The 20339-nt window shown below is 42.6% G+C and overlaps 1 protein-coding gene across 1 annotated transcript in view; it reads left to right on the plus strand.

The window, feature by feature from the left end:
• Window positions 1-1902: 1902 nt before the first annotated feature.
• The window catches only part of UBE2R2 (ubiquitin conjugating enzyme E2 R2), an 87481-nt gene continuing 69044 nt past the window's right edge, over window positions 1903-20339 (plus strand). The window contains exon 1 of the mRNA XM_012770158.3: window positions 1903-2660. Coding sequence (XP_012625612.1) covers window positions 2484-2660 — 177 coding nt within the window. The 5' untranslated portion in view covers window positions 1903-2483. The remainder of the gene's footprint in view (window positions 2661-20339) is intronic.

The following is a 20339-nucleotide window of genomic DNA, read 5'->3' on the forward strand; positions in this document are numbered from 1 at the left end:
ACTATAAATAGAAACAAATTAATTGGCTAACTAATATACATAGAAAAAATTAGCCGGGCATGGTGGCGCATGCCTGTAGTCCCAGCTACTTGGGAGGCTGAGGCAGTAGAATTGCTTGAGCCCAGGAGTTTGAGGTTGCTGTGAGCTAGGCTGAAACCACCAGGGCACTCACTCTAGCCTGGGTAATAAAGTGAGACTCTGTCTCCAAACAACAACAACAACAACAAAAAAAAAAAAACTAAGGAAAGGTGAATAAAGTATGAACTTTAGTGAACAGTATAATATATCAATATTGGCTTGTTGCCAGGCACAATGGCTAAAGCCTGGAATCCTAGCACTTTGAGAGGCCAAGGCAGGAGGACCGCTTGAGGCCAGGAGTTTCAGACCAGCTTGGGCACCATAGCAAGGCCTTGTCTCTATAAAAAATTTAAAAATTAGCCGTGTAGGGTAGGATGAGCCTGTAGTCCCAGCTACTCAGGAGGCTGAGGCAGGAGGATCCTTGAGCTAGGCGTTGGAGGTTGTAGTGAGTTATGATCTGTACTTCAGCCGACAGAGCAAGAAAACTATTGTAAAAATAAAGTCTTAAAAAAAATGAAGGGTGTTATCCAGAATACAGCTATGCCTTAAATCTTTTTCTTTTTTAAAGTTCCCATTCATGGATCATTTACCATGTGCCAGTCACTATGCTAAATGCTGTATAAAGATGATCTAATTTAATCATTACCATTGCTTGTGTTAATAATAATTAATCTCCTTTTACAGAAGCTTATGAAACAGGGAGATGTAATATAAATGGCGGAGCCAGGGTTGAACCAAGATCCTTCTGATTCCAAAATTATGTGTGTAGAACTCTTATGGAATCCTGGCTTTTCTAGGAAAAAGTTTAGGCAGTTATCATAAGACATGCCGTCCAAAAAGAAAGTACTGTACTCTATTTTTCTTTTTGCCCAACTCCCATTCTTCCTCCTCCTCTGCCCATGGCTACTGTATTCTAAATTATGGGGATTGAAGGCTATCTCCACGTTTTACTTCAGTCATGATTATCTGAAAAGTCCCTTAGTTCCAGGTTGGGCATTCAAGCTGAAAGGACCTCTAGGGGATGGATCAAAGTCCAGCCACAGAACTTTATTTTAAAAATGCGTAAACTGATGGTTAGCCAGAGCACTTGGCTCAAATCACAGAGAAGGCACTGACCCAGGTTCAGTTTGTTATTTTATTTCTCTGTCTTTCCCCATAACTTCCTCTTTGTAGTTAGGAAGGGAAGTAGGGAGCTGGCCTATCTACCTTCCCCAATTTCTCGTATGGGAAACTGCGCCCCTCCCGCCCCCTCCCGCGGGCGACTTGCCCAAGGGCACACTGGCCTGAGGGGCAGGACTAGCTGGAGAGATGTCGGGAAGACTAGTGCACCGATAAGACCCACATTCTCAGCACATCCTATCAAGCACCTATTAGGTGCAGGGCCCTCAGACTGGGTGTCACAGGGAGGGGCCTGCAGAAGACCCGGGCTCCTCCGGGGACGCCTGCAGAGGCCCTTGGATATGCACAGGGGGAAGGCGCCGAGAGGTGTAGGGCCTGAGGTCCCTTCCGGTGCACGCCTTTGGAACTGCAGCGTCCAGCCGCACAACCGTCACTTTGGGGCCCAGGTGATCCCGGCGGCCCGCTCAGGGCCCCACTGCCGCTTGGCCCTTTAAGGGCGGGGGACACGCGCCGGCGTCACAAAGCGCCGCCACCGCTGGGGCGGGAGGAGAGGAGGCGGGGAAGTGGGAGGAGGAGGAGGCGGAGGGCGCGGCGGGCGGGGGAGGGAGGGGCGCGCGCACGCGCGTCGGGCAGCCAGCCGCCGAGAGCCGCCCCCCTCCCGGCGTGCGCCCCTCCTCCCTCTCTCCCTCCCGCCCTCCTCCTCGGCTCCGTTGCTCCCGCGGTGCGAGGCGCTCTAGCTCTTCTCCTCCTCCTCCGCCGCCGTCGCCCCTCCCCCAGCGCAGCCGCCGCCGCCGCCGCCACCGCGAGACCCCAGCGCGCCGCGCTCCCCCTCCCTCTCTGGCCCCGCGCGCCCTCCGGCCCCCGCGGCCCCCGAGGAGAACAAGAGGGCGAGCGAGCGCGGCGCTCCCGGGCCGGCCCGGCCCCGTCCCTTCACCATCGCCGGCCCTCCGCCGCCTTCCTCCGCTTCCACCTCCTCTCCCCCCCCCCAAGTTGAGGCCCCCTCCGGGGGGGGGAGGCCCGGGACCAGGAGCGAATTCCCCCAACTCCCTCAGCCGCTTCCCCCACCCGGCCGGAGCGTGAGGCGAAGGGCCCGGCCCGGCCCGCGTCGTGTGTGAGGAGGACCCCGGGCGGGCCCACGGGCCGTCTGGGCCTGGTCCGGCCCGCCGGCTGTATAAAGACAGGGGCCGGGGGCGGCCCGGCCCGAGGGCGAGCGGAGGGGAGGGGCCTGGTCCGGCCCGGCCGGTGCGTGAGGACTGGGGCCCCGGCCCGGCGCCGTCACCGCCGCGATGGCCCAGCAGCAGATGACCAGCTCTCAAAAGGCCCTGATGCTCGAGCTGAAATCCCTGCAGGAGGAACCGGTGGAGGGCTTCCGGATCACCCTGGTGGATGAGTCCGACCTCTACAACTGGGAGGTGGCCATCTTCGGACCCCCTAACACCCTCTACGAAGGCGGCTATTTCAAGGTACCCCCACCCCCATCCCGGACCTGGCTTTCCCTGCCGAGGCCTCTGCTTCCCTTCGCTTTCGGCTGCTTTTGGGGCCAGGAGTGTGAGCACCGGTGAATGGAGGGGGCTTCTCACCTCGGCAGCCCCCTCCCCCATACGTGGAGGCAGGAAGGCCTCGCTCACCAAGTGCCTTTTCTTTGTCATGGGGGCGGGGGCGGGAGCGGGAGGGCAGACTGCACCGAGAAATAGGAAAGCCTCTTAGGTTAGGGTAGTGGCTACTGGATGAGGGCTGTCTTTGTTTCCCCAGCTGTGGGAGTATGGAAAGAGGTGGTCTGTCTTTCCTTTCTCGTCCTCCCTTCAGAACCCTCCCTGCGCAGGCTGGAACTGCCCCAGAGGGCAGGGTGACCTGCACTTACAGGATTGGACTTTTGTTTTTGGGGGGCTGAGGATGGGGGACAGGCATTAGTGTCATTCCAGAAGCTGCCTAGTGCCCTGACATTTTGAGGATTTGTTGGGCTGGTTGTTGGTAGTGCCAACTTGCATTCCAATGGGCTGTAGTGAAGAATAGGACCCTTGGGGTGGTTAAAAAAAGAAAAAAAGGGTGCCAGGGTCTCCTTGCCCTTATCTACTGGAGGGAACTATATTTTAGCACTCTTTCTGTCCTCATTCTCCATTTACTTCTGTCAGTGGTTCTTTCAAAATGCCCTTTGTCCTCACCCAGCTATCAACTTTACTAGCCGTTTTTTCCTACGTGTAGAAATATCCAAACAGGGTGGAACGTGTCATGTGGGGAGATTGATAGTTTTCCACTTTAGGGAGGCAAAATTGAAACCTTTGGCTCGGGTGGTTAACTCTAGCAAATGGGGTGGTCTTACAGGTGAAAAGTATCTTCTCAGGTGAGATAGCTTCTCTGGGTGGGATGGCTCCTTAGCGACCACAGACATTGTTTCTATTGTTTTCCATGATTTTAGAACAGTGGTTATCATCATTACAGAATCCAGTGTTTTGTTTTTGTTCTTTTGTTTTAACTCCAAGGTAGATAACTTGGAGATGAGTTTTTTTTGTTTTGTTTTTGCTTTGGTGTTTTTGTAGGGAGGAATCACACAGATTGAAGACTCCAATGTTTTTAAATGGTGGGGGCAGAGAGAAAAGAAGTGAATGCCTAGGAATCTATTTAATTTTATTTTTTTTTGTTTTCAAAATTAAGTAAAATAGGCCAGTGAGTCAATTTTCGTTTGTTTTGAAGGGAGGGGTTATCTTGGCACAAGTTTTAAATGAGTATCTTAGTCATGTAGTTGTGATGTGTATTTTTAGGATTACCCAATTACTTAACTCTGTTTTCTACCCTTCTAAAGGTAGTAACCTCAGTTTCAGGCTTGAAATTGGGTCAGCTTTGTAGAAAATGGGATTGATACAGGAATGTTTAATATTCATGCCTGTGATAGTCACTGACTACCTAGGAAAAGAAAATTTTTAGAATCTTATGTAAGAGCAATACCCCTACCAACTGTTAAGCTTTGTCTTTTATATTAATAGTTAGCAAACACTGTACTTTTCCGATGTAGATATTTAAAATTACTAAGTAAACAGACAAGTTGTTAGTGACAAACTGAAAGGTATTGTGTGTCCATGTTGAGGCAAATTCATATGTCAAATATAAATTTTAATTTATAGATAACTGGGAAAATTAGTTGTACAAACTGGAATATATGTGATAACTTTTCTAGCAAAGCATTATTTACCAAAATCGACTGGCTAACTTTAGTGGAATGAAGTTTAATTTCCAAAAAGTATCACTGTTTGGTACAACTGATAATTAAGGTAAATGGATATTAGTTAGAATAATCTCACTCCAAGGTTTGTTAAAAAAAAAAAATACGAACTGTATGTGAAAGAAAATAATGGTTGCAAATTATAATAGTTTTGCCTGAGTAACTGGGAGAGGAGTGTGGAGAACCCTGTGTTTGGAATAGGTAGTATTAAAGGATTCCCTGTAGTATACACTGATTTAAAGTAAATACTTTTTAACTTCAGTGCTGTTTAAAAGAATGATTTTAATTTCCTATTTCATTGTATGTGTAGATTTCTTAATTTTTGAGTGTTTTTACCTTAAATTCCATATGAAAGTTGTAAACACGTTTTATGTTTCAGTCTTGTGTGAGAATTTTGTTCAATTGCATTTTCTTCTACTTTTTCCCTTATTGTATGGCCTTTTGTCCCATTAATCCTTGATTGGAAAAAGGCAAATTTATGGTCATGAGCAGTTAGCAGTGGGGATAAATCTAAAACCATTGTTTTTTATTTCACTGCCTTTGTCTTAAAACAAGGCTTTTAGTGTGTTCCACTACAGCTGCAGTTAAAAGTTGGCACAGAGCTTTCTCTACCACTCTTCTCCCTTTTCAAATGTTAGTCCTTGAACATTTAGTATGATTTTATTTTAAAGTTAAACTCTTTTCTGTATTTGGCATAATCATTTCTGAAGGCAGTGGGACTGCCAGTCATTCTTTAAATTTTTTGTAATATAATACCTTGAACTTTTTACATACTGATAGGTTTCTTTCTTTCTTTCTTTTTTTTTTTTTTTTTTTGAGATAGAGTCTCACTTTGTTGCCCAGGCTAGAGTGAGTGCCGTGGTATCAGCCTAGCTCACAGCAACCTCAATCTCCTGGGCTCAAGCGATCCTACTGCTTCAGCCTCCCGAGTAACTGGGACTACAGGCATGCACCACCATGCCCGGCTAATTTTTTTTAATATTTTTAGTTGGTCAATTAATTTCTTTCTATTTTTAGTAGAGACAGGGTCTCACTCAGGCTGGTTTTGAACTCCTGACCTCGAGCAATCTGCCCACCTCCCAGAGTGCTACATACTGATAGGTTTCTAACATCTTTTTCTCCCTGAATTAATTGGCTCCTGAATGTTTTAACCTCAGGATCTTCGTGGGAGACCTGTATTTCACAATTTTTTTTTCTTCATCCTGCTTTTGCTTATTTAATTCCTGTAATCTGTGGGATTATTAGCTTTGAGGGAGTATGGATTTAGGAGGGGCAAAGGTAGTTTTTTCCTGTTACATATATTATAGAATCTTTTTTGTCCAGTTTATTGATCTGATTGATGTATTATCTGAATTTCCTTGCTTCTTTGAATTTTTCCTCTAGGGGTCAATTGCTCATAAAAGACAAGATAGGAGATGACTTAGAACACTGAGAATACCTCTGAACTTATTTTGCTACTGTGTAGCAAGTCAAATTTATGTTACAGTAAAAATTGTTTATCAAGTCAACAGTTAATGAAGACTTTTTAACAAATTTACTTCCTTTCCATTAATAGGAACTATCTTTTCAAATAACTCCTGATAATGATCATAACTTAGTATGGGTGTTTTGGTCCTTGGAACTCCTGCACTATTTATCTAAAAGCATCATAGCAGTGAGTATATATACAGTGTCAGAAACCTAGAGTGCCTCTTTTCATGATATGCGTAACATAAAAATTTAAATGATATAAAGCTTAAGCTATTTCAGTAAACTTTTTGTAGTTTTGGTTTTATTCTGATTAAGGTAATGAAATATAGGTGTGTTCCATTTCTTAGTGAACCCCAAACTCATAATTTAGAAATCGCTTGTTATATGCTCAAAAGTATTCCTTGCTAGAACACTTCTTTATTAGACTTAACACTGACTTATATTAAAGAGTTAAATAATTTTTTTAAAATAAGGGAATATGCATGATTTCTTAAGCTTCATTTGTTCAGGAAAAAAAATGAATCTGTCTTCTGTCCCCCTCAAAAAGACGCACACCAGACTTAACCTACCTGCCAATTTCATTTAGATTTTAGTATACTCTCTTTTATGGCTCTTTAATTCTTTTTTTTTTTTCTTTTTTTTATTTTTTGAGACAGTCTCACTCTGTTGCCTGGGCTAGGATGTGGTGGCATCAGCCTTGCTCACAGCAACCTCAGACTCCTGGGCTCAAGCATCCTCCTGCCTCAGCCTCCTGAGTAGCTGGGACTAGAGGCATGTGCCACCATGCCCAGCTAATTTTTTCTACATATTTTCAGCTTTCCAAGTAATTTCTTTCTATTTTTAGTAGAGACAGGGGTCTCACTCTTGTTCGGGTTGGTCTTGAACTCCTGACCTTCAGCAATCTCCTGCCTCAGCCTCCCAGAGTGCTAGGATTACAGGCATGAGGCACCTCGCCCAGCCAAAAAAATTTTATTTTTAAATTTTTTCTGTTAACTTTGAGAATACTTCATAGGGGATTTAGCCATCGCCTTTTCTGGAAGGTGAAGGAAGGTATCTTGAGTGCTGGGTGAACTAAGGCAACATTATAAATGGAAATATGGTTAATGTCCAAGGGTTTTGGAAACTAAATGAAGTTTCACTTTTTCTTGTTACTGAAAAAATTTTTCAGAACAAACATGACACATTAGTATTTCACAGAATATGTTTTTATCCTATTTAGTTGATTCCAAGATGCGTATTTTTCTCTTTTTAACTTCTTTAAATCAGTATGTGTCTTAGAATCTATGCAGTCTTATAATTGCCATCAGCCAAGTGGTACTTGTGACCTAGTTGTGACAGAAACTTCCATTGAAATCTTTTCATGATTTTTTTTTTTTTGGGAGGGATGGGGGCACAGAGTCTTGCTCTGTTGCCTGGGCTAGAGTGCTTTAGTGTCAGCCTAGCTCACAGCAACCTCAAACTCCTGGCTCAAGTGATCCTCCTGCCTTAGCCTCTCAAGTAGCTGGGTCTATGGGCCTGTGCCACCATGCCTGGCTAATTTTTTCCCCCTATTTTTAGTCGCCTGGCTAATTTCCTTCTTTTTTTAGTAGAGATGGAATCTCTTGCTGAGGCTGGTCTCAACTCCTGAGCTCATGTGATCCTCCTGCCTCAGCCTCCCAGAGCACTAGGATTATAGGCATGAGCCACCACACCAGCCAGTAATTTTTTTTTTTTTATAACACCAGCATCATTGTATTAGATTTGATAAAATAAGGATTATTTCTTGCTGGAATAAGGATTATTTCTTACTGGATTGAAGGATTTGGGTCCTAGTTAATACTTTGCAGCATGTTGATTCCCCTTTCTTCAGATTTGTTGTTAGGAAACAGTATTTATTGAGCACTTATTAACAGCAAAGCATTTGTAGGAAAATCACTCCCTTACAGATAGTAAAGTAACATATTAGGACGTTGATAACCTTAGAGCTTTGATGAATGATATTTATAAAAATCTCTGTGAAGACTTTAAAATATAGAAATGTGAGGTGTAGGTGTTATTGATGCAATTGTAAATGGTAATTAAAAGCAAAGCTTTTAAAGCTTTAAGGCTGGTTAGAGCATTTGTCAGCATAACCACTATTCATCATGATAAAATGTTCTGTTCCATCTTTCCAACTTACTATTAGTGATCCTAGTCTAAGGTTCCAGAAGAACCTGTCTGTTGAAGACAGGTGAGATAAAAGAGGCCATCCAGCAAATCGGTCCACCTTTGTTAATTTAGTTATAGGGGGCCGGGCGTGATGGCACATGCCTATAATCCAGCACTCTGGGAGGCCAAGGCAGGCGGATTGCTCGAGGTCAGGAGTTCGAAACCAGCCTGAGCGAGATCCCCATCTCTACTAAAAAAACAAACAAACAAACAAACAAACAAAAAAAACACAATAGAAAGAAATTAATTGACCAACTAAAAATATATATAGAAAAAATTAGCCAGGCATGGTGGCGCATGCCTGTAGTCACAGCTACTTGGGAGGCTGAGGCAGAAGGTTTGCTTGATCCCAGGAGTTTGAGGTTGCTGTGAGCTAGGCTAACGCCACGGCGCTCACTCTAACCTGGGCAACAAAGTGAGACTCTGTCTCAAAAAAAAAAAAACAATGAGGAAGACTTATAAATTCAGGGTTTAGGACTACAGAACTCTAACTTGCTTAAAGATAATTTTCTTTTTTTCTTTTTTAAAGCCAGTCAAATTTAGCAGTGGGGGAAGATAATTTTCAAAAGGTTTAATTCTTTATGTTCATGGACTTCTTTTGGACTGTTTTACATACAGCTACCCAGATGTCTGAGTATGCTTGAACCTCTTTGGTTGTGTTCTGTCAACACAGGACTAATTTATTTCAACTTTATTCAGTGAGAAATTATTATTCAGGGATTATGCTATATATCTCTGAGTTGATAGTGAATGAAATGGTGGATACTAAATTGAAGAGGTAAATTTAATCCAGATTGCCTAGGTTTGGTATTATTTAAAAGATCTTCCAGTCAGGTGTGGTGGCTCACACCTTTAATCCTAGCACTCTGGGAAGCCAAGGAGGGAAGATCACTTGAGCTCAGGAGTTCAAGACCAGCCTCAGCAAGAGCAAGACCACATCTGTACTAAAAATAGAAAGAAATTAACCAGACAACTAAAAATGGAAAAAATTAGCTGAGCGTAGTGGCATGTGCCTATAGTCCCAGCTACTTGGAAGGCTGAGCAGGAGGATCACTTGAGCCCAGGAGTTTGAGGTTGCAGTGAGTTAGGCTGATACCACTGCACTGTAGCCTGGGGAACAGAGTGAGACCCTGTCTCAAAATAAAAAAAAAAAGATCTTCCATATGAGAATTGGAAAATTCAGATGTTGGAATATCTATTTAAGATGGAAAGTGAATAGTCTACTTTAAATATCTTTACTTGATTTGTTTTAGTAGCAAATACGTATAAAATATTTTGGTTATTGTCTTAGTTTAGGCTCTTATAAAAAAATTATCATAGGCCGGGCGCTGTGGCTCATGCCTGTAATCCTAGCTCTTGGGAGGCCGAGGCGGGCGGATTGCTCAAGGTCAGGAGTTCAAAACCAGCCTGAGCAAGAGCGAGACCCCGTCTCTACTATAAATAGAAAGAAATTAATTGGCCAACTGATATATATTAAAAAAAATTAGCCGGGCATGGTGGCGCATGCCTGTAGTCCCAGCTACTTGGGAGGCTGAGGCAGGAGGATCACTCGAGCCCAGGAATTTGAGGTTGCTGTGAGCTAGGCTGACGCCACGGCACTCACTCTAGCCTGGACAACAAAGTGAGACTCTGTCTCAAAAAAAAAAAAAAAAAAATTACCATAGACTGGGTGACTTGTAAACAATAGAAATTTATTTTGTCAAAGTTCTGGAGGCTAGAAGTCAGAGATCAGGGTGCCAGCATGGTTGGGGCCCTCTTCTAGGTTGCAGATAACTTTTCCTTGGAGAAAGAGGGGTAGCTGGCTCTCTTCCTCCTCCTACACATACACTAATCCCATGAGGAAGCTTAACCATCATGACCAAATTACCTCCCAAAGGCCTTACCTCCTACCATCCTGTTGGGGGATGAGGCACAAACATGGAGTCCATAACAGTTATAATACAAATAATAAGTTAAATTTCTGTTGTGAACTTACAAGCAAGGTAAATAGAATGAGCACTTAAAAAATGCTAAAACTTTAAATGCCGTATCTATAGTGGATATATGGTACTACCATTAAGATAGTGATGTAGGTATCAATAGCTAACATTTATTAAGTGCTTAGTATGTGCCACATTCTTTACTGAGACTATCTTAGTTAATCCTCCTGTGAGGTGATTACTTTTACTCTGATTTTATTTTTTAAATTATTTATTTATTTATTTATTTTTGAGACAGAGTCTTGCTTTGTTGCCCAGGCTAGAGTGAGTGCCGTGGCGTCAGCCTACCCCACAGCAACCTCAAACTCCTGGGCTCAAGCGATCCTCCTGCCTCAGCCTCCCGAGTAGCTGGGACTACAGGCATGCGCCACCATGCCCGGCTAATTTTTTCTATATATATTAGTTGGCCAATTAATTTCTTTCTATTTATAGTAGAGACGAGGTCTCGCTCTTGCTCAGGCTGGTTTCGAACTCCTGACCTCGAGCAATCTGCCCGTCTCGGCCTCCCAGAGAGCTAGGATTACAGGCATGAGCCACCACCCCCGGCCTACTTTTCTAAATATATTTAAGCACCATACGGGAAACTTGAGCACAGGAAAATGTTTCTTGTTACTCTTTCAGTTGAATCTAGTGAGTGGCATTTTCTTTTCTTTTCTTTTCTTTTTTTTTTTTTTTGAGACAGGGTCTCACTTTGTTGCCCAGGGTAGAGTGGGTGCCATGGCGTCAGCCTAGCTCACAACCACCTCAAACTCCTGGGCTCAAGCGATCCTACTGCCTCAGCCTCCCGAGTAGCTGGGACTACAGGCGTGCGCCACCATGCCCGGCTAATTTTTTCTGTATATATTAGTTGGCCAATTAATTTCTTTCTATTTATAGTAGAGACAGGGTCTCACTCTTGCTCAGGCTGGTTTCGAACTCCTGACCTCGAGCAATCAGCCCACCTCGGCCTCCTAGAGTGCTAGGATTACAGGCGTGAGCCACCGTGCTGGGTTGTGAGTGGTATTTTCTACCTCTATTACAGCATCTTTAGATCAGTGCCATGGTTTTAATCTAGTTTGTATTTTTTTTTTTTTTTTTTGAGACAGAGTCTCACTTTGTTGCCCAGGCTAGAGTGAGTGCCGTGGCGTCAGCCTGGCTCACAGCAACCTCAATCTCCGGGGCTCAGCGATCCTACTGCCTCAGCCTCCGGAGTAGCTGGGACTACAGGCATGCGCCACCATGCCCGGCTAATTTTTTGTATATATATTTTTAGTTGGTCAATTAATTTATTTCTATTTTTGGTAGAGACGGGGTCTCGCTCAGGCTGGTTTCGAACTCCTGACCTTGAGCAATCCGCCCGCCTCGGCCTCCCAAAGTGCTAGGATTATAGGCGTGAGCCACCACGCCCGGCCTAGTTTGTATTTTGATTTCCAGATTTCGTAATTCTTTAGTTATCTGTTTCGCTTATTTGCTGCATGGGCAGCTAATGTTTAATTTGAAGGATAAATCCCCAAAAATAACTCAGATTGTGTGGCTTCTTTAATGACATGCTTAGTTGGACTTTAAACATTGAATGATTACTACCCGGTTGAAAATAACCATGGCTCCATTTACAAGATAATATTTGGAATTGGCATAGTTATAAAAACTTGGAAAATATGTAGTAGTCCTTTATAGAAATAGAATGGCTTAGGAAAACGGATTCCACTCCCCTCCCCTCTGCCCCAAGGTCTCACTCTGTTGCCTGGTCTAGAGTTAAGCGGCATCATCATAGCTCACTGCAACCTCTAACTCCTGGGCTCAAGTGATCCTGTTGCCTCAGCCTCCTGAGTATCTGGTATTATAGACACATGTCCATACCTGGTTGATTTTTTTTTTTTATTTTGTTTTGCCCAAGAAACTGAAATCTATGTTTGTTTGTTTTAAAAGGTGGGCGTCTCCCTATGTTCTCAAGCTGGTCTTGAACTCCTGGCCTCAGGTGATCCTCCTGTCTCAGCTTCCCAAAGTGCTAGGATTACAGGTGTGAGCCACCTCACCTGGCCAGAAAACAGATTTTTTTTTTTTTTTTTTTTGAGACAGAGTCTCGCTTTGTTGCCCAGGCTAGAGTGAGTGCCGTGGCGTCAGCCTAGCTCACGGCAACCTCAAACTCCTGGGCTCGAGTGATCCTTCTGCCTCAGCCTCCCGGTTAGCTGGGACTACAGGCATGCGCCACCATGCCCGGCTAATTTTTTATATATATATCAGTTGACCAATTAATTTCTTTCTATTTATAGTAGAGACGGGGTCTCACTCTTGCTCAGGCTGGTTTTGAACTCCTGACCTTGAGCAATCCGCCCGCCTCGGCCTCCCAAGAGCTAGGATTACAGGCGTGAGCCACAGCGCCCGGCCCAGAAAACAGATTTTTAAGTTTGCTTATAACCATATCTAATATGCAATAAGGCAAAACAAAAAAGTTTGGTTATTCAAAAGAATATTTTCCTCCATATAGTTTAGAAGTTCTTTCGAAAACTTTTAAGTTGCCAGAGGCATAGGTAAACTTTATCTAATACTTTACGTGCATGTGTCCTTTTTTTGTTTTTTTTTTTGTTTGTTTTTTTTTTGAGACAGAGTCTCACTCTTTTGCCTGGGCTAGAGTGCCATGGCATCAGCCTAGCTCACAGCAACCTCAAACTCCTGAATTCAAAGGATCCTCCCACCTCAGCCTCCTGAAGTGCTAGGATTATAGGCATGAGCCACCACACCCGGCCCCAGACCTCATCTTTAAAAGAAAAATTAAAAAACAAAACACTTATTCCTTAAGAAGGCTCATCTTGATCTTGCCACTTAACTGCTCTTTTCCCTATTGGCTGAACAGGGATAAGAATAATGATATGTTTAAGCCATTGAGGACTAACCACTGAGGAAAAATTTCAGTGTTGACATTAAAAAAATAATTCTGGGCACACTGGTGAGCACCTGTAGTCCCAGCTCGAGTTTGAGAATAGCTTGAGCAAGAGTGATACCCCATATCTACAAAAAATAGAAAATTTAGGTAGACGTGGCACGCACCTGTAGTCCCAGCTACCTGGGTGGCTGAAGTAGAAAGATTGCTTCAGCCCAGGTGTTTGAGGCCAGCTTGGGCAACATGGTGAGACCCCAGTCTCTACAAAAAGTTAAAAACAATTAGCCAGGTGTGATGGTACATGCCTGTAGTCCTAGCTACTCAGGAGGCTAAGGTAGGAAGATCTGCTGAGCCGAGTTCAGGGCTGCAGTGTGCAGTGAGCTATGATTGTGCCACTGTACTCTAGCCCTCCAGCCTGGGTGATAGAGTGAGATCCTGTCTCTCAAAAAATTTTATTAAATGTAACAACAAAAAAATTTATTGAATGTAACCAAAAAGACCAAAAAATTTTATTGGGCCGGCATGGTGGCTCACTCCTATAATCCTAGCACTCTGGGAGGCCGAGGGTGGGCGGATTGCTCGAGGTCAGGAGTTCAAAACCAGCCTGAGCGAGACCCCGTCTTGACTAAAAATAGAAATTAATTGACCAACTAAAAATATACATAAAAAAAAAAATTAGCCGCGCATGGTGGCACATGCCTGTAGTCCCAGCTACTCGGGAGGCTGAGGCAGTAGGATTGCTTGAGCCCAGGAGATTGAGGTTGCTGTGAGCTAGGCTGATGCCATGGCACTCACTCTAGCCTAGGCAACAAATTGAGGCTCTGTCTCTAAAAAATAAAAAAATAAAAATTATGTTATTTTTTTGAGATGGAGTCTCACTCTGTCAGCATGGCTGGAGTGCAGTGGTGTCATCATAGCTCACTGCAGTCTCTCACTTCTGGGCTTAAGTGATCTTCCTGCTTCAGCTACCCTGGTAGTTGGGACTACAGGTGTGTGCCACCATGCCCAGCTAATTTTTCTATTTTTCATAGAGATAGGGTCTGGCTCTTGCTCAGGCTACTCTCAAACTCTTGACCTCAAAGGATCCTCCCACCTTTGCCTCCCAGAGAGCTAGGATTACAGGGGTGAGCCACCACTCCCAGTCTTTAAAAATTTTTTTAAAAAGGAAAAAAGTAACAATGCCCTCAGGGTTCCTAAGCTGAACTTACCGAAATTCATTAATTGTTTTAACGTTTATTTTAAATACAAATGATAGAAAATTTTCTAGACAAAGTAAAGTTTTGAAAATATGAAAATTCTGTAGCACTTACATTAATTAAGTAATCATATGTCAACAGGGCCTTAAAATAAGAAGAGCACTTCCTGAGTTTTAAGCTGATGTCTCAATCTTTTTTATGCAAACATTTTTTTCTGAAGTTGCTCTTTTATTGGTAAATTGTGGCATAAGTTATGTATGGAGAGATTCCCTAAATAAAAACAGTACAAGTTAGTGGTAAACTGGAAAAGAAGTTACATAAGGATATGTAAGTACTGTATTAAGGAAATTGATTATTTATATTTTTTTCTGTTGTGACTGAACCTAGTAGTGTGTGTTTTTTGTTTTGTTTTACAGTTCACGGGGAAGAAACAAAATGTGAGTTTATATAAACTTTTAGAAAGGAGCTTTTTAAAATACTGATGGGTCTTATCTTTGAATTACTTTAGCATTTGGCATAGGACCTAAAATAGTTGATACTTAATCTTTCTTTGGTCACATACTTTCAGACTAAGCTCTCCTTTTCCCACATTCTGCATGCAATTTCAAGGAATTACTGATGTCTGAATTTTCTCCACAGACCTCAGATGATTTTTTCCCCCAGTCTAGAATATAGCAGTAGACTAGTGACTAAATATTTAAGACTGCTCAGTTCCTCCAGTTGTACTCTTTTTCTGAAGAAATTGGATTTTATTTGGAGGTTTTCTATTAGTGACATTTTATTTAGTTGCCAGGTTGCCTCAATTAGAACTAATGTTCCTGGTGACTGAAGGTTTAGCTAAAAATTAATTATGACTAAAATCTTGGTTATATAGTTAACATAGAAAATTAAGATCTTTATGTAGGGTTCCTCCTGTAATTAAACTTATTTAGGGGAAGGTTGAAATTCTAGAGCAGCGATAATGAGAGACATTAGCAGAACCTGCCAGCAGTAGCAACCTTGACTTCTTGTAGTCCCATGAAGATAAAGATTGCTTAACCTCATTTGGAAAATGTAATGAACAAAACAAACCCAGTTCTGTTTTAGCCATAAACTTTAGGCTACTGAAAGAAGTTAAGATTTTTTTTTTTTTTTTTTTTGAGACAGTCTCGCTTTGTTGCCCAGGCTACAGTGAGTGCTGTGGCATCAGCCTAGCTCACAGCAACCTCAAACTCCTGGGCTCAAGCAATCCTCCTGCCTCAGCCTCCTGAGTAGCTGGGACTACAGGCATGCACCACCATGCCTGGCTAATTTTTTCTATATATATTAGTTGGCCAATTAATTTCTTTCTATTTATAGTAGAGCCGGGGTCTTGCTCTTGCTCAGGCTGGTTTCGAACTACTGACCTCGAGCAATCTGCCCGCCTCGGCTTCCCAGGGTGCTAGGATTACAGGCGTGAGCCACCACGCCCGGCCAAGATATATATATATATATATATTTTTTTTTTTTAAAGCAGACTGGAGCCAGGTGCAGGGGCTCATATGAGGCCTGTGGTCCCAGCTACTCAGGAGGTAGAGGCAGGAGGATCCCTTGAGTCCAGGCCTGGGTGAGATAGTGATATCCATCTCTTAAAAAACTTTTGTTTTTGGGAGACAAGGTCTTACTCTGTTGCAGGGCTAGAGTGCAGTGACGTTGTCATAGCTTACTGTAGCCTCAAATTCTTGGGCTCGATCCTCATGCCTCGGCCTCCCAGTAGCTGGAACTGCAGGCATGCAACACTATGCCCAGCTAATTTTTAAAAATTTTTTCATAGAAATGGGTCTATATCTTTTATTCTTTTTGCCCTATAATTGCATCAGAAATGGGTCTTTATCTTGATCAGGCTGGTCTCAGTCTCCACCCTTCAAGCACTCCTGACCTCAAGTAATCCTCCCACATTGGCCTTCCAGAGTGCTAGGATTATAGTCAGGTGTGAGCCACCATGTCTGGCCCATTGGATTATTCTTAACACTTACTAAAAGAAACAGGGATTACTTAATATAATCTAATATCCATTCAGTGCTTAGACTTCACCAGTTGTCTCATAAATATACTTTTTTTTTTTAAAGAGATGAGGCTTTACTATGTTGCCCATGCTGCAATACAGTGGCTGTTCGCCAGTGTGATCATGGTACACTATACCCCAAAACTCCTGGGCTCAATTGAGACTCCCGCCTCAGGCTCCTGAGTAAGCTGAGAATACAGGCATGCACTACTGCACCTCACTCTGCCAGTCTGCTTTCTGTGACTGTAGATTTGCCTGTTCTGGTCATTTCCTATAATTGGAATCATATAGTATGTTCTTTGTGATTGGCTTTTGCTTAGCATAGTGTTTTGGAGGTTCATTGATATTGTGGCATGTATCAGTACCTCATTTTTATTAAATTTCCATTGTGTGAACATTTTATCCATTCATCATCTGGACATTTGAGTTGTTTTCCATGTTTTTGTGTATAGGTATTAGTGGGGACATATGTTTTCATTTCTCTTAAGTATTTATCTAGAAATAGAATTGCTTGGTCAAATGATAAGTTTGTTTAGCCATTTGAGGAACTGCCAGACTTTTCTTTTTTTTTTTTTTTTTGAGATAGAGTCTTGCTCTGTCACTTTGGTTAGAGTGCTGTGCCATCAGCCTAGCTCATAGCAACCTCAAACTCCTGCCTCAGCCTCCCTGAGTAGCTGTGACTACAGGCGTGTACCACCACACCCAGCTAATATTTTCTATTTTTAGTTGTCTGGCTAATTTCTTTCTATTTTTAGTAGAGATGGGGGTCTTGCTCTTGCTGAGGCTGGTTTTGAATTCCTTGCCTCAAGATCCTTCCACCTTGGCCTCCCAGAATACTAAGATTATAGCTGTGAATGTGTGAGCCACCGCACCCAGTCTAGACTCTTTTCTATAATAGCTCTATCATTTTACATTTCCATCAGCAGTATATGAGGGTTCTAATTTCTCTATCTCCTCACCAACATACCCTCTTTTTTTTTAAATTAATTAATGTGTTGGCAGTTGAATGTATTTAACTGCTGAACTGCTGTTTCCAGTTTTAAGGAATTCACTGTTGGACTGGTTATAATTATATTTCATTACAAACTAAAAGATATTACAGTTCTGATGTAATATGAAGTTACTATGTTTCTAACACTGGAGGTTACCAGACATTTGTTATAAAGTAATTATGGATAATTCTAGCACACTAAACCTAGTTTAAGGTTACCTATTTTTCCACATTCTTTATTTATTTATTTTTTTTGAGACAGTCTCTCTCTGTTGCCTGGGCTAGAGTGCCGTGGTGTCAGCCTTGCTCACAGCAAGCTCAAACGCCTGGGCTCAAGCGATCCTTCTGCCTCAGCCTCCTAAGTAGCTGGGACTACAGGCATGCGCCACCATGCCCGGCTAATTCTTTCTATATATATTTATATTTAGTTGGCCAATTAATTTTTTTCTATTTATAGTAGAGACGAGGTCTTGCTCTTGCTCAGGCTGGTTTGAACTCCTGACCTTGAACAATCGACCCACCTCAGCCTCCCAGAGTGCTGGCTAATTATCTATCTATCTATCTATCTATCTATCTATCTATCTATCTATCTATCTGTCTATCTTAGTTGTCCAGATAATTTATTTCCATTTTTAGTAGAGACGGGATCTCACTCTTGCTTAGGCTGGTCTTTAATTCCTGAGCTCAAGAAATTCTCCAGCCTTGGCACTCCCAGAGTGCTAGAATTACAGGCCTGAGCCACCGCACCCGGCCAGCAGTGAGTTTTGGTGGTTAAACTACACTCCAGCCTTGGTGACAGTAAGACCTTATGTCTTTAAAAAAAAAAAAAAAGAAAGAAAAGGCAATTTGAGGATGTTTATTAAGGGTATGCATTATATATTATTTTTCTTTAAACTAGTTTAGGAAAAATTCTAGCTGTATAAAGTCTCCCTTTCCGCCGGGCGCGGTGGCTCGCGCCTGTAATCCTATCTCTCTGGGAGGCCAAGGTGGGTGGATTGCTCGAGGTCAGGAGTTCGAAACCAGCATGAGCAAGAGCGAGACCCCGTCTCTACTATAAATAGAAAGAAATTAATTGGCCAACTAATATACATATATAAAAAGATTAGCCGGGCATGGTGGCGCATGCCTGTAGTCCCAGCTACTTGGGAGGCTGAGGCAGTAGGATTGCTTGAGCCCAAGAGTTTGAGGTTGCTGTGAGCTAGGCTGAAACCACGGCACTCACTCTAGCCTGGGCAACAAAGTGAGACTCTGTCTCAAAAAAACAAAAAAAAAGTCTCCCTTTCCCCTGATAATCACAGTTTAGTGTGTAATCCTCCAAAAATATTATATTCATATACAAATATCTATGTACTTAAAAAAATAAACATGATAACCCTATAGGTATTTTTCTGCATCTTGCATTTTTTCTCAGTAATTTTATCTTAATCTTTCCATTATCAATATTTATGGATTACCTCATTATTTGTGACTTCTGCACAGTATTCCAGTTGTCAAGGATATACTTTAACATATTTATAATAATTATTCCCATATTAATGGAAAATTATTTACAATTTTTTGCTCTTACAAGCAAACCTGACAGGGACATACTTTAAATATCTTTTTATACTTTAGTATAGTGTATTTACTGGATTAAAGCATATATGTATTTACATTTTATTAGTCAAATTCCCTTTCAAAAATTGTTAATTTATATTCCATAATGTAACATATGTAGGTGTTCTCAAACTATAGTTTTGTAAGTTTGATAATAGCCTTTTTTTTTTTTTCTGAGACAGAGTCTGGCTTTGTTGCCAAGGCTAGAGTGAGTGCCGTGGTGTCAACCTAGCTCACAGCAATCTCAAACTCTTGGGCTCAAGCAATCCTACTGCCTCAGCCTCCCGACTAGCTGGGACTGCAGGCATACGCCACCATGCCCGGCTAATTTTTTCTATTTATATTAGTTGGCCAATTAATTTCTTTCTATTTATAGTAGAGCCGGGGTCTTGCTCTTGCTCAGGCTGTTTTCAAACTCTTGTCCTCGAGCAATCCACCGTCCTCAGCCTCCCAGAGTGCTAGGATTACAGGTGTGAGACACTGTGCCTGGCCAATAAATAGCCTTTATGATGGTGTTTTTAATACTAAATGATATGTATTTATTTGATTATTTATTTTTTTGTTTGTTTGTTTTTTGAGACAGTCTTACTGTCTCCTGGCCTGGGTTTAGAGTGCCATGGCGTCAGCCTAGCTCACAGCAACTTCAAACTCCTGGGTTCAAGCGTTCCTCCTGCCTCAGCCTCCTGAGTAGCTGGGTCTACAGGGACGTGCCACCATGCTCAGCTAATTTTTTCTATATATTTTTAGTTGGCCAATTAATTTCTTTCTATTTTTAGTAGAGACGGGGTCTCACTCTTGTTCAGACTGGTTTCGAACTCCTGACCTTGAGTGATCCTCCTGCCTCGGCCTCCCAGAGTGCTAGGATTACAGGTGTTAGCCACCATGCCCAGCCTGGTTGTTCTTTTTATTTCAGCATATTATGGGGTACAAATGTTAAGGTTACGTATATTGCCCATGCCCCCCCTTCCCCCTAGATTGTTTGTTTTTAAAAGTTTTATAGAGACAGAGTCTTGCCATGTTTCCCAGGCTGGTCTTGAACTCCTGCGCTGAAGTGATCCTCTTGCCTCAGCCTACCAATGTGCTGGTATTACAGGCATGAGCCACCATGCCTGGACTTAATTGTGAATGAAATTTAATTATGGATGAAATTTAGCTTCCTTTCCTGTTGTTGGCCATTTATAATACTTATGCAAGTTTTCTATACTTATCCCTTTCCCATTTTTCTTTCGTTGCCTTTTATATTTTTTACCAGATTAGGCCTTGCATGGTTGCTAATCCTAGCATCCTGGGAGGCTGAGGCAGGAGGATCGTTTGAGCTCAGGAGTTGGAGACCAGCCTGAGCAAGAGCGAGACCCTGTCTATACTAAAAAAATAGAAAGAAATTAGCTGGATAACTAAAATATGTATATAAAAAAATTAGCCAGGCATGGTGGTGCATGCCTGTTGTCCATTACTCAGGAGGCTGGGGCAAGAGGATTGCTTGAGCCCAGGAGTTTGAGGTTGCTGTGAGCTAGGCTGATGCCCAGGCACGCTAGCCCCGGCAACAGATTAAGACTCTGTCTCAAAAATAAAATAAAATAAAATAGACCAGATTAAAGGCTCCTTGCGTAAAGGAGTTAGTCA

This window comes from Microcebus murinus, chromosome 12, assembly GCF_040939455.1.
Source record: "Microcebus murinus isolate Inina chromosome 12, M.murinus_Inina_mat1.0, whole genome shotgun sequence".
Lineage (NCBI taxonomy): Eukaryota > Metazoa > Chordata > Mammalia > Primates > Cheirogaleidae > Microcebus > Microcebus murinus.